This window comes from Hylobates moloch, unplaced genomic scaffold, assembly GCF_009828535.3.
Source record: "Hylobates moloch isolate HMO894 unplaced genomic scaffold, HMol_V3 SCAFFOLD_18, whole genome shotgun sequence".
NCBI lineage: Eukaryota > Metazoa > Chordata > Mammalia > Primates > Hylobatidae > Hylobates > Hylobates moloch.
In genome coordinates, this window is record NW_026652293.1 from 33,511,148 (window position 1) to 33,535,892 (window position 24,745).

Below are 24,745 nucleotides of genomic sequence, written 5' to 3' on the forward strand. Positions count from 1 at the left end.
CTTTGGGCTGCCCCAAGCCACCTCTCTGGCTTCGTCTCTTCCGAGTTTCCTCGCTCCAACTGTACCAGCTTCCTTGCTATTCCTTGAACATACTAGGCATGCTCCTGCATTAGGGCTTTTGCGGTTTCTGTCTCTTCAGCCTGAAATGCTTGTTCCTACAGATAATTGCATGGTAGCTCACAGTCTCACCTCCCTCACTCCCTTTTTAAAAATTTATTATTATTATTTTAGAAAAGGTCTCACTCTGTCACCCAGGCTGGAGTGCAGTGGCATCGTAACTCACTGTGACCTCAAACTCCTGGGCTCAAGGGATCTTCCTGCCTCAGCCTCCTGAGTAGCTTGGGACTATAGGTGCATGGTGTACTATACCTGGCTAGTTTAAAAATTTTTTTTAGATATAGGGTCTTGCTACATTGCCCAGACTAGTCTTGAACTCCTGGCCTCAAGTGATCTTCCTGCCTAGGCCTCCCAAAGTGTTGGGATTACAAGCGTGAGCTACCACCCCCACCCCCCTTCACCTTCTTTACTCAAATACCTTCTCAGTGAGGGCTTCCCTGACCATTCCATTTAAAACTAGAACCCCCTGCTCACCTGGACTTCCCTGTTCCCATTCTCTACTTTCTATTTCTCCTTAGCCCTTATCACCATCTGCCATGCACTATATTTTATTTATTTATCTGATTTCTAGCCTGGCTCATCCATTAGGATATAAGTCCCTTGAGGGCAGACAGGGCTTCGCATCTGTTTTGCTTATTGCTGAATCCCCAGTGTCTACTACAATGTTAGGTGTTCAATATAAACAACTGAATACAATGAATTAATTCTGCTGGCTGAATTGATCAATGTATAGATCTGCCCAGGTCGTGCTCTTTGTGTGGACTCCCTATGCTGTGTGTGTAGTCTCTGTGTGGTTCAATTTTGTGTCTATATATTCTGTTGTATGAGTGTCATCTCTGTGGGCTATATTGGGTGGCTCTATACAGTGTCTGTGTGGGTGTTAGTGTGCAGTGCGTTTTGTGTGTGATGTGTATGTACACTTTTGAGCACTGTGTGTGCAACTGTTAGAGTAGGCAGACAGCTGGACATGAGCAGAAGGGGGAGTCCCTGAGAAAAGGGAAATCTAGAAAATCTCACACCTAGAGACCACCCAAAACATTCATGCTAGGTGTGAGCAGAGAGGAGGGGAAATACCTGTGCAGAAAGGAACGCCCCTTAAGATGCCCAGAAACTGCTCACTCTGCAGTTCTCCCATCAGAATGTAGCTAGCTGCATGCTGAGGAGGAGGGGGAGGGCAAAGGGGAAATCCCTAAGAAATATGCAGGCCCAATCAGATTTGACCACTATGCAACCTTCCTAGGGTGGTGGTAATGAGTGATGCCACCATTAGGTAGTATTTGTGCCCAGAGCTGGGCATGCGTGCGAGCTAATAGTAAGGGGAGGTCCCACAAGCCTGGGTGGGAACTAGGTGAGGAACAGGCAGGGACTTAAAGCAGGAATGGGAAAACTAGACAAAGAAAAAGGCAGAGATTTAGGACAGAGACAGGAACTTCAAGAAAAAACCCAGTGCAGAACTCTCAGGGCTGCGGCTGGTTCATTCTCTTTTAGCAGCCTGCCCCGCTCTGCCTCACCTTTCAGAGTGCACTGTCCCTTTAAAGAAACGCAGCTACTGCTGCTGCTCCCAGCTGGGTCAGCCTGCTCCTGTCTTAGACTGTACTCTTATCTCCTTAATAAACCTTTGGCTTATGTTACTAATTGTCTCTTGGCTGAATTCTTTCTCCCAAGCTAGACAAGGGACCGAGGATTCCTGTACCTCTCAGTAACACAAGCACACATCCACTCCTCATATGTGGAAGCACACCGCTTCCTGTATCCCTTTCAGAGCTGCCCCTCTGCCCTTGGGGTGTCCGTACCAGCAGCCTTGCAGTTCTTGGTCAGTAGGTCCATCTCGTAGCCAGGGTAGCACTCGCACTTAAAATAGCCCTTGTAATTGACACAGATCTGGCTGCAGGCATCTGGGTCCTTGCACTCATCAATGTCTGTGGGGAGGAGCAGGGGTCAGAACTGGCAGGAGGATCTGCTTCTGCTTGGGGGTGTGGGAGAAGGTCTCACCGCCACAGGTCTTCTGGTCCAGGAGCTGGAAGCCTGCTGGGCACGTGCATTCAAAGCCAATCTTGAGGTCAGTGCAGATGTGTGAGCAGCCGCCATTGTTGTGCAGACACTCGTTCAGCCCTGGGGAGAGACATGGGCTCCTGAAGGTCCAGGAGCCCAGGAGGAGTGGGGGCAGGGCAGGGGTGGGACCTAGAGCAGAAGCAGAGCCTCAGGGCAGTGGGACTCCCACAGAGGCAGGAGGGCTCCACAACCTCACTGAGCCTCAGCCTCATCTACCAGGTGTTCTGGGCAGGAGGTGGCACAGAGAGGGCAGGTCCCTACTCAAGGCCAGACACAGAGACAGGGTAGAGTGGAACCAGAACTTAGGTCCCGGCCTCCTGGCTGGGGCTCTGTCCACCACCAAGCTGGAGGCAGCTAGGCCTTCCCCAGTTGGCCCAAGGTCTTTCCTTTCACAAACATGTTTCTCGCAGCGCCTCCTTCCTCGTGACCTCAGAGTTGAAGGGGCCTGTGTGTGTCACATCCAACCCTCAGGATACCCTAAGAATCCCTTCCAAAATGCCCCTGCTTAAATATCTCCAGCCTCAGGGAGCTCACTTCCCTCCTGGGGCAGCCGGCTCCACTGTGGACCAGCGCTGCCTGCTGAGGCTTCTGCTTGTGCTCCCAGCTCTGCTGTGTGGGGTTGGCCAGGGTGCACAGGCTCCCTCAGAGCCTCCTTAAAGCACTGATATCTGGTCTCCTGCCTTTCTCTGGACTCACTCCGCCTGTCCATGTCCCTCTCTGGACAGGGCCCAGAGCTAGTTTGCCACCCAGAAGGAACCTGGACAACACAGGATGCCCCCTAATGTGCTTGTGGTTATTTAAGACTCCTGGGCCTTTTTTAACATGGAGCCATTGCTAAATCAATTCTCTCCTATCATGAACTAATATGATGGGTTTTTTTTTAACTCCTCTCCTCTCAGCACCTGTCCCTGTTCCTCCATCTTGTCATGGGCCTGGTCCCAGGATTACCACCTGCTGCAAGAGGTGAATGGATGCCCGGAGGTCATCTGGTTCTGGTTCCCCATCCTCCACTCCCTCACTATCTTCTGGCAGGGTCTTAGGGGAGGTCAGGGAGTCCAGGACCAATGCTCTTACAGCATCTCCTGAGCTTTAGAGTCACAGAAGGTTAATTCCACAAGCCAAGGGGAGGTGCCACGCCCCTATCCCCTTCTGCCCCCCAGGCTCATGCACCACCACTCCAGCCAAGCCAAGCAGTGCTGAGCTGAGCCAGCCATGGCCATGCATGTAGCTGGTCTGAGCTGCCCACCCCAGGCCATGCACAGCTATGGGGTGCCCCCACTTCCAGCCTGAGCCATGCTTAGGGAATAACCCCTTTACCCCTGGGCCTCCTCCTGTTTCCCAGGAATGTTGGCGGAACTGAAAGAACAAGACCACAGCAACCCCATGACTGGGGGACCCAGGGAGGACTCAGCCAGGCCCAGCCCTGGGAAGCCTCAGACGCTTGGAGGTGCGCTGAGCCATGGCAGCTCCCACCTCCAGGAATCTTTCAGTCGCTCGGAGCCCTCCCTGACCTCTCCTTTCCTGTGTTATTCCCTGAGCACCGTTCACTCTTCTGTCCTCCCACTCACCCACTGCCCCCATCATGCATCCACTCGCCTCCTTCCTCTCCTTTTGCAGGTAGCAGCAACTCAACAATTCTATTTACTGAGCACTTGATGAAGTGGCATGTGTAGGTGGGATGGCCCTGAAAGGGGGAAGGGGAAAGGAGAGAGCTCAAAGTGACTGGCTTCTGATGAAGGAAGGCACAGAGTCCTCCAGGGCTCAGGTGGGTGAGGGGAAGAGAAAGGAGAGCAGGTCTGCATCTGTCTGTCCCTGTAGCCTTTCCCCAAATGCCTGCAGGGAAGTCTTCAGTCCTTCTTAATTCTACCTAGCCTGGGTGTGATTCCGCTGGGGAGCCAGGAGAGGAGGGGGATGGGGTAGAGTGGTGCAGAGAGGCCAGAGTAGTATTTGCGGCTTCCTTCCATGGAAGGAAGAAGTGGTGTCACTGCACACACCAGCATGCACACAACTACATGCACACATACCAGTTTATGTGCAGAGCACAAACAGTCCCATGGACTCCATAGATACATTCACACATACATGGGGTCACACACATAGATGCATGAATGCAGTTCCCCTGCTTTACTCAGAGAAGAAGACATGGATACAGACACTGGCCTCTCACCAACACAGAGACAGAGGCCACACGCAGACACAAGCACGTGTGTACATACTCCTCTTTGGTGTGTCATGCAAACGACGAGAGAGAAGAGAGGGATTAGTAGGACAGTAGTCCCTGGCTACTCCAAATCTGGGTGTGGGGGGAGCTAGGCTTAGTAGCTCTGGCTTCCCTGTCTCTTTTTCCACAAGTTCCTTCTTCTGGGACTTCTCTTGGCAGGGCCTGGAGGCAGAGGGAGTGTCTGTCTCCTGCCAGCTCAGGTAGAAGCTGAGTCACTTTCACTCAGCTACTCTTCCTTTCACAATCAGTTTTTTAATCTTCAAAAGGGGGAGGAAATATGCTCTTCCTGGGAAGCTCAGGAGGATGAACCTCCTCTAAGCGCCCAGGAGGGAGGTGCTGGGGAAACAGTCTGCCAGGAGGCAGGAGAGGGAGGGACTGACCTAGGCTCTGTCCTCCCAGGGCTTCTCTGTCATGTCAAATCTCCCTCAAGCCCTGACCTGGGAACAGTAAAAATTAAAAAAAAAAAAAAAAAAAAAAAGACTCATGAACCTTCCTGGAGTCCACACTGGGTTTCTAGCATGTTCTCTGGGATGCCCACCCTACCTACAGCCTGGAGCCTCTGTTCTTTCTAGCCTGGAACCCACCCTGACAGCCGTAGCCGACATCAGGGCAGCCACTTCCATCCAGGTCTCGCTTTAGTCTGGCCTGCAAGTCTGGTCTCCCCATCAGGTCCGAACTCCTCAGGGCTTAGGATGGTGCCACCTCCTGCTGCAAGGCCTGCCCTACTCCCACACAGGTATGGCCTGAGCAGTGGCCCTGGGATGTGCTTCACCTGGCTGCCTGCCTGCTGTGCCCACCTCTCCCTCTGCTGGGTCTTCTGCAATGGGCTAGAAGACCTCAGAGCCCAGGGCCTTGGCTGGGTCAGCAGGGCAGGAACACCGAGGAAGAGAGAAAGTTCCAGAAGGTCTCAGAGGTCTGAACAGGGAAGGAATGAGGAAAGGCCAAGTTTGTGAGAGAAAACATAATTTTTTAGTACCTGGGGTGGACAAGCTCTTAGCACTTTGTAGAGATGTAGACAGAGGCCTGGGGGCAAAAAGCTCCATATGAAGCCATAGGATGGCACATGAGTCCAAAGAGAGGGTCAGAGCAGAAAGTGTCAGGGCAGGGGGCACTGGAGGGCCTCGAGCCCAGATACCAAGAGGGGGATGGTAGGAGACTGAGTCCAGCTGGTGGGTGTAGACAGGCACCGCACCACACTTTCAGAAGCTCATCCGACCAGTCCCGGCAGTCCCTCTGCACATCACACACTTTCCCGCCATCCACGCGCTCGCCACTCTTACACTGAAATCTGCGGAGACCCTCACAAGGTGACTCTGTTGGGCCGGACAAGAGAGTGGACAGTGCTTGTGAGACCTTGGACAAGAGCTGGGCTGGGGCCCACAGCAGGCAAGCAGAGCTCCAGTTCCGGTCCCTCACAGGTCCCTGGAGGGTGGCCCAGGACAGACAGGTAAATCCAGGACCTGAGGAAGCTCTGCTCACGGGACAGGATCCCAGGGATGATTAGGAGGCTAATCCTCATGTAGCTGGGCAGGGCTGTGGGGATCTGCGTCTCATCTTGCAGGACTCAGGTCCTTAGAGGCTGGACTGACCGTCTCCTGGGGGGACCTTTGCCCCATGGACCCCGGGTAGGGGAAGTTGCCACACTGCCCAGCCTGTTATCCATTCCCCGAGATGACTAGTGAATGAGGGTCCCTGTTCCTGCAGAGGGCAGGTGGTGACCAGAAGAACCATCTGAGAATTAAAGGGGCTCCCTGGGGAGCAAGACTCAGCCTCTGCTCAGCCTGGGAACTAGTGAGGGAAGCCACTCAGCAGCTGGGACCTGGACAAGTGGTGGGGGCTGGACTTCCCAAGTGCTCTGTCATGTCCCCCTAGGCATCTTTCAGCTTTGGCAAAGTCCTTACAAACCCAGTTCTGGTGCCACTAGGACCCCATGGAAAGGCAGCCAGGTGATTTAGGGGCAAGCGATGCTCTGGGGGAAAATGCTTCTTGGGGACCAAGTGGGAACTCCTCCCAACTCTGCCCTCTGGAGAGTCACCAGAGCCTAGGGCATCCTCACAGAGGATGTGTTCTGTGCCCTGATCACACGCACCCTGTAGGCAGCCAGCTTCATCACTCCCATCTGGACAGTCCTGCTCCTGGTTGCAGCGCTTGATTGCAAGGACACATGTCCCATCCCCACATTGGAACTCGTCCCCACGGCAGGTGCCCAGTGCTGCCAGGAGAGGGCAAGGGGAGAGGATCAGAGTCAGTGTGGTGCTAGGACAGTTTCCCCACCACCCCCATCCCCATGCCATAGCCACCCCCAGCAAAAACAGAACCAGTGGCTGAACTTAGGAGTCCTCAGAGGACACCTGGCCAAGGCACCTCAGTGTACAGATGGGGAGACTGAAGCTCAGAGAGGGGGAAGGCCTTGCCCAGGGTCACACAGCACTCTGGCTGGCAGATTCAGGACTAAACCCAGATCTCCTGTTTCCTTGTCCCTGCCTCTCTCCAGGGCCACTCCTCAGAACAGACACACGGCCTTCTTTTGAGTCTTGGTGCTCATTACTTAATGACTTCATCCATTTGGCAAACCTTCCCGTGCCAGGTGCTGTGCTGGAAGGGGTGGAGGTGGGGGTGGGAGCCCAGAGACTCCTAAGAGCCTCCTCATGCTCTAGGAGCTCAGGGTGCAGAGCAGGGGTGAGGAATGCTCAGAAGGGGACATCAGTGTGAGATGAGCTGTAAGAGAAGGTTGCTGGGGACCTGCCCAGCAGAGGGACCCAGCCCAGCTGGGAAGGTCAGAGGAGTCTAGGCCAGGCCTTGAGGAATGGGCAGGCCTAGCAGGTGAAGAGATGGGGGGAGCTCCTGAGCCTGCCAGGTTTCTGGGTAGAGGGGTTCGGGGGGATGGGGGTGGGAAGTACGACTGGGAGGGCTCACAGCAGGGACACAGGTACCAGTGGAGGCTTCTGGAGTTAGACCTGAGCTCCGCAGCTCGGCAGCTGCGTGAACTCAAACAAGTCACTTCACTTCTCCCAACCTCGGTCTCCTCTGTAGTAAACCGGGGTAATGTATTCAGGTAAGGCAATGAAAGGAAGCCTGCACCTGGCGGATCCGCAATCCCTGGGCAGGGCTGGGCGGTATGGAGGGGGCTTACGGCAGTCGGCCTCGTCCGATTTGTCTTTGCAGTCGCGGTCGCCGTCGCAGCGCCAGCCCAGGTGCACGCACTCGCCGCTGCGGCAGGCGAACTGGGCGGCGGTGGCGCAGGCGGCGGGCGCGGACGTGGCCCCGGGGCCCGGGCGGCCGCAGAGCTCGGCTGCCTCGTCCGAGCGGTCCTCGCAGTCAAACTGGCGGTCGCAGACCCAGCGCTCCGGGATGCAGGCGCCGCCGCCGCCATCGCCGCCGCAGCGGAACTCGCGGGGCCCGCAGGCCGGGTCTGCACAGCCGCGCTCATCGCTGCCGTCACCACAGTCGTCGTCGCCGTCGCACACGAACACGGCGGCCAGGCACGAGCGGTTGCCGCACTGGAACTCGTGCGGGGCGCACACTGCGCGGGACAGAGAGCCGGTCGGCCCGCCGACCCCCTCCCCCGCCGACCTGGGGCCCCGCTGGTCCGGCTACAAGGGCTCCGACCCTCACCCGGGGGCCAGAACAAGTCCCCTTTGGGGGCTGAATGGTGGACGTGCAGTTAGGCATAGCGAAGGCGGGCTTCCAACACGGACATGCTAGGTGACGGGCAACACACCTGCCCTTTGTGAGCCCCCCAGGCCTCACTGGGTAAATGAGCATGAGCATGGTGGGACTAGGAGGGGGATTCTGAAACCTTACAGCACTGCCTGTCTTGAAGGACCCTGCTATGGTCCCAGGACATGATCTGTTAAATGACACTGACCCTTCCCAGGGACCAGGGTCTGGGGTTGGCTCCTCATAGCATAGCGATGCATAGCATAACCTGCACTGTTCCACCTGAGTCCCCTGGCCTGGTATCCAAGGCGTCTCTTGGGTCAGTCCTGTGGCTCCATCACCTCACTCCTGAATGTTCGCAGCTCCGGCCATGCTAGACCATTTGCTGGGTCCAGTGCACAGGCTCCCACCTCCAAGCCTTTACTCAAGTTGCTCCATCTGCTGGGAACCTACTTCTTGCCCACCACTGTCTCTACATTTTGCAATGATGAGCTCTCATCTTCCAAGGGCCCAAATTCCACCTCTTCCGTGGTTTCCCCGCTTGGGAAATCTCTGCCTCTGCCCTCGTTTCTGAGCCCCTCAGTCGCGCAGGCGTCTGAGTTTCACGTCCTTTTCAATCTGCCCCAAGAATCCACACTGCCTGGAGGTGTCCCTCCTTTGTCCTGAGGGCCCGGTACAGAGCTCCCTGTAGTGAGTGGGTGTGGAGTGGATGGAACTGGTCTGGCCCAGGTATGAGGTGTAATTATGGGATGTGCAGTAATTAAGGACATACATCATGGCTCTGCCTGGGGCTCTGGGCTTCTCTCTGGTAGGCTAGTCTGAGCTCAGCGGCCGGGAGGAACTCAGAGGCCAGCCAGCCCTATTGCCAGTTTATAGATGGGGAAACTGAGGCCCAGAGAGAGGAGCAGCTTGCCCAGGGTCACACAGTCCATGACAGCAAGAGAACCAGAACTCAGGTTTGGGGCTTTTCTTTCCTACTCTGACTCCTCCTCTTGGCTTTTCTGGTTTTCTCCTCCCTTCCTGGAGTTTTTCCAGCTGTTTTTCAGGGCAGTGACCTCCTCACTTCCCTCCCTCCTGTGTGTCCACACACAGGCCAAGACCTGGCCCGGGGAAGCGGGTAGGCCCCGGTGGGGCATGGATGCAGTGGCTGTGGCCAAAGGTGATGTGGTGGTGGCAGCACCAGATCTTTCCACGTGGGGGCGCCCAGAGTCTGTGTTTTCACTTTCTGATGGAAAAATGTGAATTTTCATTGTTATTGAAGATAAAATAGAGTGATGTCTTCAGTTTCACCAGGTAGGTAGCTCGTGTCATGTGTTTCTGACAGCTCTACCAAGTGTCTGACAGTTGAATTTTTTTCCCCTCCTGGGCTTTTGAGACACTGGGGCATTGGTGGAAAAAGCACGTGCTGCCAGTGCCACTGCCCCTCAAGATTACGCTGACACCTAGATGAGCTCCCTTCCTGCCTGTCCCCACCCAGCTTGTGCATGTGCAGGGAGGGTGGACTCACTGCTTTCTGGGAGTTCTGATGGGAAGTGCTTTTTTTTTTTTTTTAATTTTCTTTTTTTGAGATGGAGTCTTGCTCTGTCGCCCAGGCTGGAGTGCAGTGGTGTGCTCTCAGCTCACTGCAACCCCGCCTCCTGCGTTCAAGCGATTCTCCTGCCTCAGCCTCCCGATAGCCACCACGCCCGGCTAAATTTTTTTTTTTTTTTTTTTTTTTTTGTATTTTTAGTAGAGGTGGGGTTTCACCACGTTAGCCACGATGGTCTCAATCTCCTGACCTCATGATCCGCCTGCCTTGGCCTCCCAAAGTGCTGGGATTACAGGCATTAGCCACCGTGCCCGGCCTTAATTTTTAATTTTACTTGAAGACTTGGATGGCAAGGAAGTGCTTTCTTCATACTGAGTTTTCTCTGAGGTTTTGGAGCCAACGGTAACTTTAAGATCCATATTCTCAGGCCTATGTAGGCCGAGAGACCCTACTCCTAGCACTCACAAATGGAAGAAGCTCTGAGAGATGAGGGGTGGGTGGACTCCTTTTCCTCTGCCTAGGAGGGTGGAAGCTGTAGCACAGAAGCCCAGTAAGACCTTCTGACACCTCTGTCTCCCATAACTAATGGGGAATGTTCCTTTCCAACATGCCCTAGTTGGAGAGACTCCCATCCCTTGCAGTAGCGGCCTTCATATTGGAGGAATCATCTGATTATGGGGGTTGGTAAAGAGGAAAGAGGATTCTCATTGGCCAGTGAGTCCCAGCAAAATTATCACAGCTGAGGAAGTGAGCCAGTGCCATCACTGGGACTTTGAAATTACTGTTCCCAGCCAGGATCTCCCTCCATACCCAGATGCTTCCTGCTTCAGACACATCAAATTCCAGACTTAGAATCTTAAATTGTGACGACTCAGACACCTCTGGAGGAGATGGCATTTTCCCTGGGCCAGGAAAGATAGATAGGATGCAAATATAGAGGCTGGCAGAGGGGAGTAGGCAGCAGTGATGGGCAAGTGCCTGGCAAGCCCTCCAGGGTGACCGCCCATATCTCAGCCCAGCCGCACAGCCTAGTAGCGACAGCCAGTCTGTCTCCCCCACTAATCATGTGTTCCCAGAGGGAAGACTGTGTAGGATTCACCTCACTGTCCCTTTCAGAGCCTGGCTTCAGGCCTGGCACACAGTAGGTGCCCCTCGAATTGAAAAAGTGAGGCCTGGCCATGCTCCCCACTGGCCCAGGCCCTGCTGGCCTGCTCCCTGGGAAGGAGATAATCCTGTGTTTGAAGCTCAGTGATGTGGAACTGTCCCAGTGACCACTTCCATCTGTCCCTGCCGAGGCTGCTGAGAATGTCTTCTCTGCCCTGTGACGTTTGTGCTCGAATCTGAGATTTCAGCAACAGTCGTCCTTGACACCTCAGGAATCCGTCCGCCTCCCCCCAGCACTGCCGGCGCCCTGGCTCAGACCACCACCATTTCTCCATGCGGCACCCTCCCTGGTCCCCCTGCCCTTGCTCGAAGATTGGCAGACTTGTGGGATGGATGAGCAGATGTCAGACATGGTCAAAAAAGCTCATGGGCTTTGCTGTCCAGTCCTGAATCTGAATCTTGTTTCATCACTCAGACTTGGGTACTTTTCCTCCCTTGTCTGAGCCTCAGTTTCCTCACCTATAAAATGGGGATGATAATGGCTGCTCATGAGGTGCTTGTGAAGATGAAAGAAGACAATGTCTCCATAGAATCTAGCCATTACTAATGTCCTGATCATTATCCTTTCCTCTCCACCTACCAAGCCCCACGGGGAACTGGGCCCCCTCCCCAGAAGTGGCTGCCACTCCCTGAGGCTGCCTGACCATGCTTGGCAGACCCTGGGGATCTGACCCCAGACTCACAGGTAGCACAGCCGGCCTCATCCGCTCCACCCTCGCAGTCCTTCTCCCCGTCGCAGCGCCACGAGGCAGGTACACACTTGTGGCTGGTGGGTCCACAGCTCAGCTTCTCTGCAGGACACACCTGCTTGGCTGTGGAGACAGACGTCCATGCATAGCTTAGCCAAGGGGGACACAGGGCATGGTGCCAACCAGTCCTACCACCCTGTTCCAGCCACCTGGTCCAAGGCCCTAGGAGTCCATCAGGGCTCTCCTGGCCCATGTCTCAGTTTCATCAGCTGAGAAGAAGCCTCTGTCTGCCCCAGGAATTTCCAAATCCTAAATCCCACCCCATCACTTCTCTACATAACGTCTTTCATGGCCCCCTAGTCCCTGGCCCTCAAGTCCCTCTTTGATCCATTGACTTCTGCCTGCCCCTCCTGGCCACACCTCCCATCCCTCCAAACCTCCACTTTAAGTTCTGGCAACATGGAGCCACCATGCCCTGCACTCTTCCCTGCCATTTCCCAGCTGTGTGCCCTTAGGTGAGATATGCCCCAGCTGGGCCTCAGTTTGCCTTCCAGATCAGTGACTCCATGATTGGAACCTGTAAATTTGGAGGGCTCACCAAGGCCCCAACGACTCCAATCGGCCTGCTTCTAAGCCCCCTCCCCGAGTGATGGTGCTGATCCTGCTGCTGAGAGCAGCTGCTGCATGGCAGGGCCCAGCGGGACTGCATAGCTATAATTACTGCAGCTGCAATCAGTGGCTGACTCAATCAGGGGCCTGAAGCCCCAGGGTTGAATCTCAATTTGGAAGAAAGAATGAGAACCCTATTCAAGGCTGGGGACAGCTCTTATCATGAGTTTCTGCTGGACCCATGTGACAGGCTCAGCCAAGGCAGACGCATCTCAGACCTCCGTGGTTGGCTCCCTTCAGCCTTCCAGGGTGTGCAGGAGGCCCGATCTCCGTGGTCTCTAGGATGTGCCAGGCATGGTGCTAGACACTTCCATTTAATTTTCACAATAAGCCAGCAGGGTGAGAGGATTATGTGCTGGCCTCCTGCATAGAGGCGGAGAACATGGGCTCTGGAGCCTGGCTGCCTGGGTTCAAATCCTAGTTCAGTCACTCACTGACTATGTGACCTTGGCCAACAATCCTTATCTCTGTGCCAATAAAGTGGGGATAATACTATCTTTCATAGGATTGCTATGATGACTAAGCTAATGTCTGTAAAGCAAGCACCTAGAACACCCAGCCCAGTGCTCACTAAATGTTACCTATTATGATTATCCACACATACCAGATGACTCTGAATTGTGCTTATTCACTGAGTACTTGAGCACTGCTGTGTGACAAACATGGTGGTAAGCACTAAGTTCTGGTCACAGAGCTGGTGAAGAGCAGCGTTAGGATCGACTGAAAGTCAGCTGTGTCTGATGCTGGAGACCCGGCATAATCCACTTCCCCCCGGAGGCAGTGGGCTACTCATGCCTCGCCCTCCATTTTGCTCTCTGATCTCAGAGCAGTTTCTCCTCTTCCCATTTCTATAGCTGGGATGAGAGACCACAAGGGATACAGAAAAGGGCACAGGTGAGTTGGGGAGGGGGGCAGGTATCTAAGTCAAGGCCCCTGGACACCACTACTGCCATGGGAGAAGAGCATCTTAGGCCCCTGAAAGTGAGGTCCCCAATGTTATCCCTAGGAATGCATTTCATGAGTACAGGGCAATCCCTTGGGAATACAGGATTCCTGGGATTCATTTCACAGAAATTTCCGTTGCTCGAGGATTGGCAGACTTGTGGGATGGATGAGCAAATAACTGTCAGGTTGAGCTCTGGAAAGTACTAACCCTCAAAGGCCTTTTATATAAGGCCACCTTGGGGCTGCACAGTGCAGGATGGTGAAGGGAAACTCGGAGTTGGGAGATGGGGTCCTTCCAGGGTACCTCTATCACCAACACTGCAGGACCCCAGGTAAGCACCTCCCCTCTGGGCCCCACTGGAACACAGGAAGCTGAAGCTGACCAGTGCCTCGCTGGGGTCCTCTCATCAAAGGATGGAGGCTGAGGGAGCTACTCAAAGTGCAGGCTCCTGAGCCTCAGCTCATACCAACTGAATCTAGACTTCTAGGGCAGAGCCTAGGGATCTGCATTTTAGTAACTCCCCACCAAAACCCAGGTGATTCCCATGCACCTCTATTTGGGAACCCCTGGGTTGGTTAACATTCTGCAAGCATATAAGACAAGGGATGTTTCATCTCTTTTCAATTCACTACCATAAAAGCGATACAGATGTTCATACACTTGCAAGCCCCCAAGAGAGCGATGGGATGGAAGGTCAAAGCAACTACTTATCCCTAAGCCAGGCCTCAGGAAACAGAACCTCTCAAGGGAGGAGGAGGGGAGTCCCAGTTTTTGAACACCTACGTTGTGTCAGGCTGCTCTGTGCTGAAAATTTTATATTTTTTCATTTCATTCTGCCATGGTCTGAACGTTGGTATCCCCTGAAAATCCATGTTGGAACTTAATCCTCAATGTGATAGCATTAAGAGGTGAGGCCTTTAGGAGGTGATTAAGCCATAATGGTACAGCTCTCATTAATGAGATTAGTACTCTTATAAAAGAGGTCAGGGGGAGCCTCCTTGCCCCTTCCACCATGTGAGGATGAAGCAAGGAGGTGCCGTCTATGAGGAATGGGCCCTCACCAGACATGGAAACTGCCGGTGCCTTGATCTTGGACTTCCTAGCCTCCAGAACTGTGAGCAATAAATGTCTGTTGTAAGGTAAGCAGGCCCTGCGGGCTGCCAGTGCAAATTCCAGGGGTGCCATTCACAAAGGTCACCACATAAGTGGCATACCTGGGCCACTTCCTTACTACATACCTGGGCCACTTACTGCACTGCAGCAGGGCAGCAGTCCCGCACGTAAGCACTCCATTTTATAGATGAGGAAACTGAGGCTCAGAGAGACCAAGTAACTGGCCCAAAGATGCACAGCAGGCGAGAGACCGAGCCTGGGTTCCTATGACTAGAGCCTTGCCCTTCCATCAAACCCTGCATGCCCCAGAACCATCCCCAAACTCTCCTCACAAAAGCCCAGGTGACAGAAAGGGCCCTTGGCTGTATGCTCCACCTCCAGGAGCCTGGGTTCTACAGACCCCAGTGCAGCAAGCGGCTGCTCGAACTTTTAATGAATATTTATATAGTTAATTGCATAACCTTTCAGCAAGGACAATGATTAAACAATCTGTCTGCTTCCTTTCTTTATAATTAATAAGACATTTGCTGTGTCCCTAAATAGACAGCTCTAATTATAGGCTCTCGAGATTCAGCAGTGCCTGATAACAGCCCTCCACCCTCAAAGAGCCAAGGCTCTTGGAATGCCAGGACTTGAGAGATCTCAGAGGTCACAATGATGAACATCCCTTGGAGTGGCAGGAGACCAAGGCCCAGAGAGGGGAAGGGACCTGCCTAGGGTCACACAGCTACTGGCAGTTGGGTATTCCAATTCCTGTCTCTCCTGGAACCTCAGTGTCTCTCCTGTGATGTGGCTTTTCCCCCAGAGGTAGGACTCGAGCCTGGTTCGCAGGGTCCCAGGTCAGCCCTCTCCACTCCACAGTCCTGGGAAGTTGGTCTGGGTAAGTACTGACACATGGTATCACCCTGTGAAGTGGATATTCTTACCTCCATTTTATGAATGAAGAAAGTAAAGCCCAGAGAGAGTAAGGTGTTTGTTCAAAGGCTAGAGGTGAGAGGCAGATCTGGACTTCCATCCCAGGTCCAAACACACTGCTTAACTTACTGCACCTAACCACTGCACAGGAGAAAAGCAGACCCTGTTGGTCTCCCTGGCACCTCTTGCCTGGAGAGAGGTCACTGGAGGAAGGGGACTCACTGAGCCTTTGGGCAGGTTCTGCACAATGGCCATCTGATGTCCATTCTCAGGATAACTGAAGCCCAAGGGCCCCCAGCAGCATGAGGTAGGAGAAAGAGCCTGGGTTTTAGAGTCAGACAGACCTGGGTCCAAATTTCATTTACTAAAACTAAGGTCCTTAGGCAACTACTGAACCTCTCCGCACTCTGGCTCTCCTCATCTGAAAATGGGGTTGAATAATCTCCTAGGGTTGGTGGATGGCTTAAAAGAGGAAACATATGGAAATCCCTACACTCAGAGCCTGGAACAAACTAGGAGCTCAGAAAACACTTGCCCTTCTTTTATTTCATGAAGTGCAAATGCCAATGGCTGGGGATGTGCCTGTTGTCACCACTGGGGAATGCACATTATAAATCCACATGGTCCACCGCGATGCAGACCCCATCCCAGGACAGCCACTCCCTCTGTGACAGATGCCCCCGGAGGGGACCATACGCCTTTGGCCTGCTCTCCAAGTACCCTAGGTTCTGAGAGGCAGGAGTGAAGAATCCCACTGTCTCTCAGACAACAGGAGCCCTCCAAAGCTGGCAAGGGGGCTTTTCATGAAACTCTGTATCCTGGAGTGGCTCACGGCATTTAAAGGCATTTAAATTCCCAGAGAATCCTGCCCCAGAAATTCAAATCCATTGGTACTTTCTCCAATTCATAAATTCACAAATTAACAAAAAGGGAAATGTCTATTAAAGAATGAAAGTACTTGGCGGCTGCTCATTGAGGGAGCACATCTACAGTGTCAACCCACATGAGTTTTAGGGGCAGATAACCTCCAAATGAGGACTGCCAGCTCTAAGGGACCAGAGGCTCAGGTGGTGAGAACTGCCAGCGTCACTCAATCCACCTCCTGCCACAGGAAGCACAGCATGGGGCCACCCAAGGTGCAGAAGGGGGAGTTACACCAAGTTCCTTCAGTCAAGGCCAGACAAAATGCTGCTAGCTGGGTCAGTCCCTAACTTACTGAGTGAGCTCAGAAAATCACTGGGCCTCCATTTTCTGATCTATAATAGGAAGATGAGCCTGGTTAATCAGAGAGGCCCCCCTTCCAGGTGGAAGGGTTCTAAGATGCATGAAAAAGCCTCCATGTTCAAATAAATAGCATCCAGAACTATAACTCACCTTGAACCATCCTCCCCTCCCCCACCCTCACCCCTCCCAACAGAAGCCTGAAGGTGGGTCAGAAGCCGTCCCCAATCAAGTGAGCTATAATTAGAGCTGAAATGCTATTGCCATTAGGCAAATGTTCTGGGCTTTTCCACTGTGACTCCTGGCTACATTTGATAGGTACAGAACACAGAACCAGAGGGAAACAGAGCTGGGAGAAACACCAGCCAGCTAGGGCCAGTCAACAGAATCCGGGAAAACACAAGAACTGGGACCTTCTCTCGAATCCCTTTCCCGCTCAGTGCAACTCCCTTCACTGACACTATTTTTTTTTTTTTTTGAGACGGAGTCTTGCTCTGTCGCCCAGGCTGGAGTGCAGTGGCGCAATCTCAGCTCACTGCAAGCTCCGCCTCCCGGGTTCACGCCATTCTCCTGCCTCAGCCTCTCCGAGTGGCTGGGACTACAGGCGCCCGCCACTACGCCCGGCTAATTTTTTGTATTTTTAGTAGAGACGGGGTTTCACCGTGGTCTCGATCTCCTGACTTCGTGATCCGCCCGCCTCGGCCTCCCAAAGTGCTGGGATTACAGACGTGAGCCACCGTGCCCGGCCATTATTTTAACACTATAAGAATCTAACATCTTAATATCTAACAAACTGTTGTGTTGGGGAGAGAGGGCTTGCAGCCAAAATATAATAATACAAAATAACACTGCCATTTACTCCAGCGATGATACTTGCATTCTTTCATTTGATTCTCACAATCCCTCTAGGGTATCCAGCAGGTACCATTACCACATTTTACAGATGAATAAACTGAGGGTCAGGATGACTGCGCAGCTTGCCTGAGGTCTAACAGGTTAAAAGACCTGAACCCAACTATATCCAATTCCAAACTCACTACACTTTACTGCCTATAATCTTTCTTTTAGGGCTGGGGAACGGGGCTCCATCCTGGGAGCTGGCACAGCCCCAGGAACCTGGTGGGCCGTGGAGGTTGCTATGGCAACACCAATTAAATGGATAGCAGGTTGGCTGCTAGGTTCTCATTCAGTTGGGAAGCAGTGAGCAAGCCTGCTATCAGGTCCTGATGCCCCAAGTTCTGCCTGACCCTGACCAGAGCTCCCACTCTAGCCAACTTCCTCCAGGCAGTCTTCCGCCTTGCCTACACCCGACCAATGTAACACAGGAAGTGGGTATCATGGCTCTTGCACCCCAGCTAGCACAAGCAAGGGAGAAAGGGGGTCTCAGACTAATAAGAGTTTAGGAATCTAGGAATGGAGAAGATTCTGGAATTCCGGAATGTTACTGATCAGAGCCCAGTGGGAGGTGGGAAGATATGCAGGGCTTCACGGTGATAGCTGGGAGAACCCACAGGAGAGCTGGGCTTCTGTCTCCTGGGGTGCTGCCTTGGCTACTGCTCCCATAGGCACCTTATGAAACCTCAGAGAGCTCGAAGAGCCTTTTTCATAAAAGGGAGACCTGCCGTGAATAAGCTGTGTGTCTTTGAAGGAAGTCTATCAACTTCTCTGGGCCTCCAGTTGTCCCTCAACTGTGAAAAGCGGGCCTGGGAGGCAGGAGGGCCCCTGCCCAGCCCAGGGGATGGGAAGGCAGCAGATGCTGGGATGGGCAAGAGGGAGAAAGACAGAGGGACACATGGGTAGGGCAGTAAGGAGAGATGGTGAGAGGGGGGGTGAGGATAGGAGATGAGCAGGGAAGGGAGGCAGCCCAAGAGGGCAGTGGTGGGCGGGACCCCGAAGGGGACAGAAAGGAAGATGAAAAGGGACATCCACGCAGAGGTAGAGATGGGGCTGGGGGTGGGGCAGGGGAGGAAGGGGAGCCTAGCCCTCAGGTAGCATGGCAGCCCCCCTCTAATAACCACGATGAGGCTCCTCTCCCTTCCCTTTCCGCCCCCAGTGTCGGAGTATCTGCTGGAGTGAGGTACGGATGGAGGAGCTGGCTGACTGCAGTGAGGGAAGACCTCCCTGTGGCCACAACCCCTCCCCAGGCACACACTCCAGGCTGCACACGACTCTGCCTCTTGTTAGCTGGGCAGCCTCGGGCAAGGGGGAGAACCGACTCCAGCCTCAGTTTCTTTCTCTCTACATGGGGATCCTCCTCCTTCCTTAGGTTGCCAAGAGGATGAAAGTCACAAGTGGGTGTGGCAGGGCTTTGTTCCTTCTGAAGCTCAGGACAAAGCACTGGGCTTCCCTCCTGCCTGGGAGCCTTCAGGACGGCATGGAGTTTGGCCACGTGGTGGGTGAGGGAAGGATGGGGCCTGCGGCACGGCTGGGGAGGCCAGGAGCAGCTGTATGAGGAAATGAGGGCTCCTTGTCTCGGGTGGGGGCCGCTCTCGCTCTGTTCTCTCTCTCTCCCTTTCTCTTTCTCTTATGTGGAGACTGGTAGCTCTGTTGCTAGGAGACAAGGAAACCCAGTTATCACCAGCCACGGCGTTAGATGGGACTCCGGTCTCCATTGTCCCCACCTCTGCCTCTGGGGCGACTGTTATCCCTAAAGAGGGGCTCCTGGGTCCCTGCCAGCCCCACTATCCTCCACATGCTTTCGCCTGAGCCTTTTGTCTCGGGCTCACGCTGCTGAAGCTCTGCCTCTGGACTGCTGGGTCCTTCCCCGCCCCCTTCTCATCTCCTTTTTAATTTAACAAATGTCACGGAATGACCTGCCGGGTGTAAGTTTGCTTTGAGGATTAGGGCCTGGAAAATAAATCATGGAGAGACAAAGCCCTGAGTGTAGGGGGCAGGCCTGGGGCTCAGCTCTGGCCTCCACCTCCCCCTGCCTGCCTCTGCCACCACCCAGCTGGCCATGGAGGCAGGAGCTCCTAGGCTCGGCCCACCCAGGGTAGAGGAACGGGCCAGGGCCTCAAAGTCTCGGCTGGGTAGCCTTGGGCAAGTCACTCAACCTCTTTGAGCTTCAGTGTTCTCCTTTACAAAACTGAGAAGATGACAGTATCTGCTTCATGAGGCTGCTGTGGGGATAAAAGGCGTTAATGCACACAGAGAGCTTAGCACTCGATAAAGACTTAAGAAGCGCCAGCTGCCACTGGCACTCCTGGAATTATGGTCGGGATCCTCAAGAACAGCAGCAGGGAGGCCTGGAGGACATGCTAGGGGCTCCTTCTGGGCAGAAGGGCTTGACAAGGCTGTTTCTGGCTCCTGCTGCCACAGAAACAGGGTCCAACCTGCAAGAGGGCTGTGAAGAAAGTCCAGAAACAGGTCAGTAGAAACCAGCAACTAAACATACCTGTTTACCAGGAGCACCCTGAGTGCATGGCACAGAGTGTTCAACTGGTCACCTCTCCTGAGCCTCACAGCCTCTCAAGGATGATCTGAGGAGGAAACTGAGGCCCACCCCCACCCAGACTGAGGGGCAGGACTCACTGCAAGTGGCCTTGGACTCATCGGAGCCATCAGGACACTCCTCCTCGCCGTCACACTTCCACCGCTCGTGGATGCAGTGGCCGTTGTCACAGGTGAAGTCACTGTCTGCACAGGTCTTCTTGGCTGCAGGGCAAGGAAGAGAGTGTGGTGAGCCTGGGAGCAGTCAGGAGGGAGGTGGGCCAACCAGGACGTGCTTGGTCTGCAAGCCGGACCACAGGGCTTCCCACGGCCCCACCAGGCCATGGACTGCCTTGCTGACCAAGGGCAGAGGACAGGAGAGACAAGCTTCTTCATTCCTTAGGCATCTGAACACTGCGTGAAGACAGGTGACATTCTGCTCTGCCTTCCAAGTCCAGGGGCTCAAATCCAGCAAGCATGACAAGATTTATCATATCCCGTCACACTCCTGCTTCCCCTCAATGTCTAGTTCCACTGCCACTGTCTCCAGGAAGCCTTCCCTGATACCCTACAGCAGCTGCCTTAGCTCCTTCAGCCAGTTCTCAGTCTCTTTACCTGCCTGTCCCACTTTCCCCAACTGGACTGCAAGTCAAAGTCCCTTCTGCAGGCGCCAGGGAGTTTGTGATCATGAATCCTACACATAGATGGTTCCATTGTGGCAAGATGAATGAAGTATTTTGTGTTCGGAGCAGTGGGAAGAGGATCTACTGGGCAAGACATCCAAATCAGTCCCCGTCCCCGGTGCCTACAGCCTGTAGGGTGACCTCCACACTGCTCTGGGGATTTCAATCCCACTTCCTCCTCCTCCTCCTCCACCTATCTGTGTGACCTTGAGGATGTTCCTTAATCTCTGAGCCTACATTTTCTTATCTATATAATAGGGAGAAGAAGACAAAGGGCGGTGAGGAGGAGCAACAAGAAGTCATAATGTATGAAGAAACTGCAGCAGACTCAGGCACATGGCAGATGCTGAAGAAGTGGCAGCTACTGTTGTTTTCAGGGTTTGAGTCTTAATTAGAAGCTGAAGGAATGGGGTTCTGTGTCCACACAGGGGATGTGCAGGCTGACAGCTCACAGCTGGTAACAGAGCTGAGCTAAGAACGCGGGTACCATCCCCAGCCCGGTTCTTTACTGCCTTCTGTGTCTTGTCCTACGAGGAACTAGAGTTTCCAGATCAAGGAGAGGAAACAGAGATGGCTGCCCATGTCATAAGGTGCCCCAGCTTCTTCCCAGGCAGCAGCACAGCACTGGGCGCATCTAGCAGGCCCGGGGGAGAGCAGTTGCCCTGTCAGGACTTCCATGGGGGAACTGAGTCTGCCTGGCTACCCCCAGTAGGTGGTGGGGGTGTGGGGGGGGTGTTGGAGACCGGGAAGGGGCCTTGAGCGCTCCACCCCTGACACCCTGCACCCTCCATAGCAGCCCTAGGCCTCTGAATTATTGGGGGCTCATCTGCGTCAAATCTGCATTGAACTCACACACGCCCTCTTCCTGCTGGACCAAGCGTCCAGGACCCGCTACAGAACAAGGTGAGGAAGAGAGCACTGGGCAGGGAGTCCGGAGGTCTGGATTTGAGTCACTGCCGTGCTATTTTGCTCTGTATCCTCAGCACATCATGGCCCTTTTCTGGCCCACAGTTTCTTCATCAGGAAAAGAGAGGGTGATCTGGTGAGAGATAAGCTTTCAGGTGTGGTAGTTCGAGATCAGGAGGCCCAGAAATGAAGACGGCAGGGGGGTCTCTTTTCAGCCTAAAAGAGGATACCTCAGCACAGCAGTGACTTACCCCAGGCCTTGGGGCGCTCAGACCACCAAAGTTCTCCCCTGGAATGAGCTTGGGATGGATTTAACATCAGGGGCCATTAGGATGCGGCCTCTCCCCAGGGGCTTAGAAGTCCCGTGGCCCCAGCCTGCCCTGCTCCCTCATCTTCCCCTCCTCATACTTCCCAGTCTAGCCCCACCTCAACTGCCAGTGGGTCCTCACATACCCCATGCTTTTTATACCATCATACCTTGCCCAAGCTGTCTTTAGTCTGAAAGCCCTTTCCCCCACCTCCCACCTTCTTTCCATTACACACTGGGCTTAAGTATCATCTCCAGTCTTGATCAGTAGCCTCTCCTGAGCTCCTATAATCCCCTGAATGTCCTTCTAGGGCAGAGGTTGACAAACTTTTTCTGTGAAGGGCCAGATAGTAGCTATTTAGGCTTTGAGGGCCAAATGGTCTTGGTCACACTACTCAACCCTGCCACTATGGGGCTGAAGCAGTCAGAGACATTAGATAAATGAGTGAGCATGGTTATGTTTCAATAAAACTTTATTTACAAAAAACTGGTGACAGGCCAGGCCTGTGGCCTGTATTTTGATGACCTCTGCTCTAGATCATCACTGTTCGCGAGTCCAGCATGGTTTTTGCTTTCTTCCCTGTCCCTGCAGCACAGAGACTCTCAAATTCAGCAAGAATCCAGCTTGGGGCAGGTCTCAGTGGGGGACACTGAGTCAAACGCGAGCATAGCCACCCAGCCTCTGCTCCATACTTGCAGCTCTGGGGCTTGCCTTCTCCCTGGGAAGCCACTCCCATGGACCAGCTTTATTCAAATCTACCCACAGGCCCTCTGGGTGCTTCTGGGGCTGCAGGCCTGCTCCCCCTCCTCTGGGGAGCCTGGCAGGGATTTGGTGAGAGAGACTGTGTCTCTGAATCTGTTCCATGTCTGTCCTTTTCAGTGGAATCTTTGCAGAACATCTGCATTCTAAGATGAGTTTTCTTCACACTTTGCTTAGAAGAATGCCTCTGTATGTGCAGAACTAGAAGAAACCTGAGGAATCAGAGTCCACCTTCAGACGGGTGGATTGAGGCCCAGAAAGGGAAAGGGGCTGGCTTAGGGAAATACAGCACGGCAGGGATAAGAACAGCTCTCCTGCCTCTCAGCCCAGGGCTCTGGAGAGGCCCTCCCTGTTTCCTGCACTGAGAGGTCATCGTCAGTGATAGATGCGAATACCACCTATTGGTAAATCATAGTCCATAATCATCTTAAAGGAAGTACCAAGATGAATCACAGCACCTGGGGAATTTCCTAATGTGAACACCAGTGGTTTTCCCCCCACAAGAAGCTCAGCATCCAAAAAAAGAAACGTATATCCTAGTTTTCTCTTTTTCTAGTTCTAACATTCACTGGGTGCTTCCTCTGTGCCAGTCTCTGCCAGGTGTTTTTACCCAAGAAACCTCATGGCAGGGGGCCTGCTATGTACTCATTTGACATATGAGGAAATCCAGGCCCAGAGATGTTGTTACATGTCCAAGGTCACAGCTGGGGGGAGCAGGGTCACAATCTGAACCCACAGTCAGATGCCTGCTCATCTCCACCATGGCTCCCCAGTCAAACATTCAGCAGTACCAGATGTGGAAGAAAAACCTTACAGCAGATGGGAAAGCCCTGTGCAAGCTTCAGTTCCACATTCAATGAACCTTGCTTCTGTTCTACGTTCTGCACTGAGAATACAGAATCAGCCCAGCCCAGTCTCTGGGAATTAAGAGCAAGTAGGCAAGTCTGGCAAGGATGTGTGGTCAGACAGTGCCCAAAACAGCGGGGCAGGCTTGAAGAAGAAGGTGATGATAGGGCTCTGTCGCTGGGCACAGGACAACCAGATACCCCCAAAAAACCCTGCCCTCCCTGGGATTCTGAAAGCCTGGGGGTGAGCTTGTCCTCCCTCCATGTGCCAAGCCCTGGCAGGCACTGGGCAAGGAGGCCAGAGCAGCCAAAAACACCACTGCTGTCCCAAAGGGCAGCTTTGAGGTCAGCCCCACCCGGGAAATGGCAGCTGCAGGGAGAGTGCCCTATGGTGGTGTTTTTGGGAACAGATTTGTTCACTGGCTGGACCAGCTTGGAGATTTTCCACTCTGGTTCTGGCTTGGCACCTTTCACCCAATATCCCAGTGACTCCTCACAGCTATCTTGGTAGCTGTTATTATTAATCCCGTTGTACAGAAGAGGAAATTAAGGCTTAGAAGTGAGGGTGTTAGGTGGCAGAAGTGTGATTTCAACTCTGTGTGGCAGCTGCCAAAGCTTGATCTCTTTCCACTCAGACCCTCAGCCACTTCAGTGTTACCAGGCTAAGAATGAGGACCCCAGAGAGTCCTCAAATGTACTGACACACCTCTCAGGTCTTCTGGAATGTGCCCAGAAGTGTGCAGCAGAATAAACCCGGGCCTGGGACAGCTTTTGCTCCACTAATGGACGGCACTTTCAGGGTGGGGACTAGACTAAAGCACGCTGGAGGGCCCCATCGGAAGTGTGACCATATGGAAGGATCTGGAGTCAGAGTGGAGACTGACTCCTGGCATAGCCACCTCGGGGTGAACCTGGGCAAGTGGGGACGTGGCTTTCCCATGCAGCTTTGTCACAAGGACAAAAGGCAAAAAGACTCTTCTGGGGGATCCTAGTGAACACCCAGTGTCAGGCCGTTCAGTGCAATGAGCCCAACAGTCCCTTGTGAAGAGACCATATCAGCCCTGCCATGAGATGAGGGCCGTGCCGCCATTCTAAGGCTGTCAGAGCAAGCCATGCCAGACCCGTACTCTGCTGGCCTTGGCTCTGGTTCCCAGGGTGATTCCCCAGCTGGGCTCAAGGCCATGGCTCCCTGTTTCCAGGGATTTATGTCCCCCCATGCCAGTCTGCCCCTTGGACAATGCCCACCTCTGTGAGTCCCTCAGCCCAGGAGTGATACGTAGTCAACCAGGGTCTGCGACATCATAATCTGGTGCCATGGCAACAGATGGGCTGCCACAAAGGACTAGGGGATTCTAGGGGCAGTGAGGAGGGGCTGACCCCAAGGGAGAGTGGGGGAGAGTGGGAAATCCAGGACAAAGGAAGTGGGAAATGCTACTTATAACAAGAACACGGGCCAAGGAAAGTGCCAGACAGTCCATGGTCTATCAAACTGTGCCCTGCCACTTGTAGGCTATGTGACC

The 24,745-nt window shown here is 53.7% G+C and overlaps 1 protein-coding gene across 7 annotated transcripts in view; it reads right to left on the reverse strand.

The window, feature by feature from the left end:
* The window catches only part of LRP8 (LDL receptor related protein 8), an 85,545-nt gene that overhangs the window by 27,114 nt on the left and 33,686 nt on the right, over window positions 1-24,745 (reverse strand). For 2 of the 7 annotated variants that reach the window (XM_032137442.2, XM_032137439.2), the window contains exons 3-9: window positions 19,827-19,949; window positions 11,426-11,554; window positions 7,524-7,913; window positions 6,480-6,602; window positions 3,487-3,525; window positions 2,110-2,229; window positions 1,911-2,036 (exon numbers count right to left, since the gene is read on the reverse strand). In XM_032137442.2, the coding sequence (XP_031993333.1) occupies window positions 1,911-2,036; window positions 2,110-2,229; window positions 3,487-3,525; window positions 6,480-6,602; window positions 7,524-7,913; window positions 11,426-11,554; window positions 19,827-19,949 (1,050 nt within the window). The remainder of the gene's footprint in view (window positions 1-1,910; window positions 2,037-2,109; window positions 2,230-3,486; window positions 3,526-6,479; window positions 6,603-7,523; window positions 7,914-11,425; window positions 11,555-19,826; window positions 19,950-24,745) is intronic. The other 5 variants (XM_032137443.2, XM_032137441.2, XM_058430439.1 and 2 more) reach the window with 3 other exon arrangements.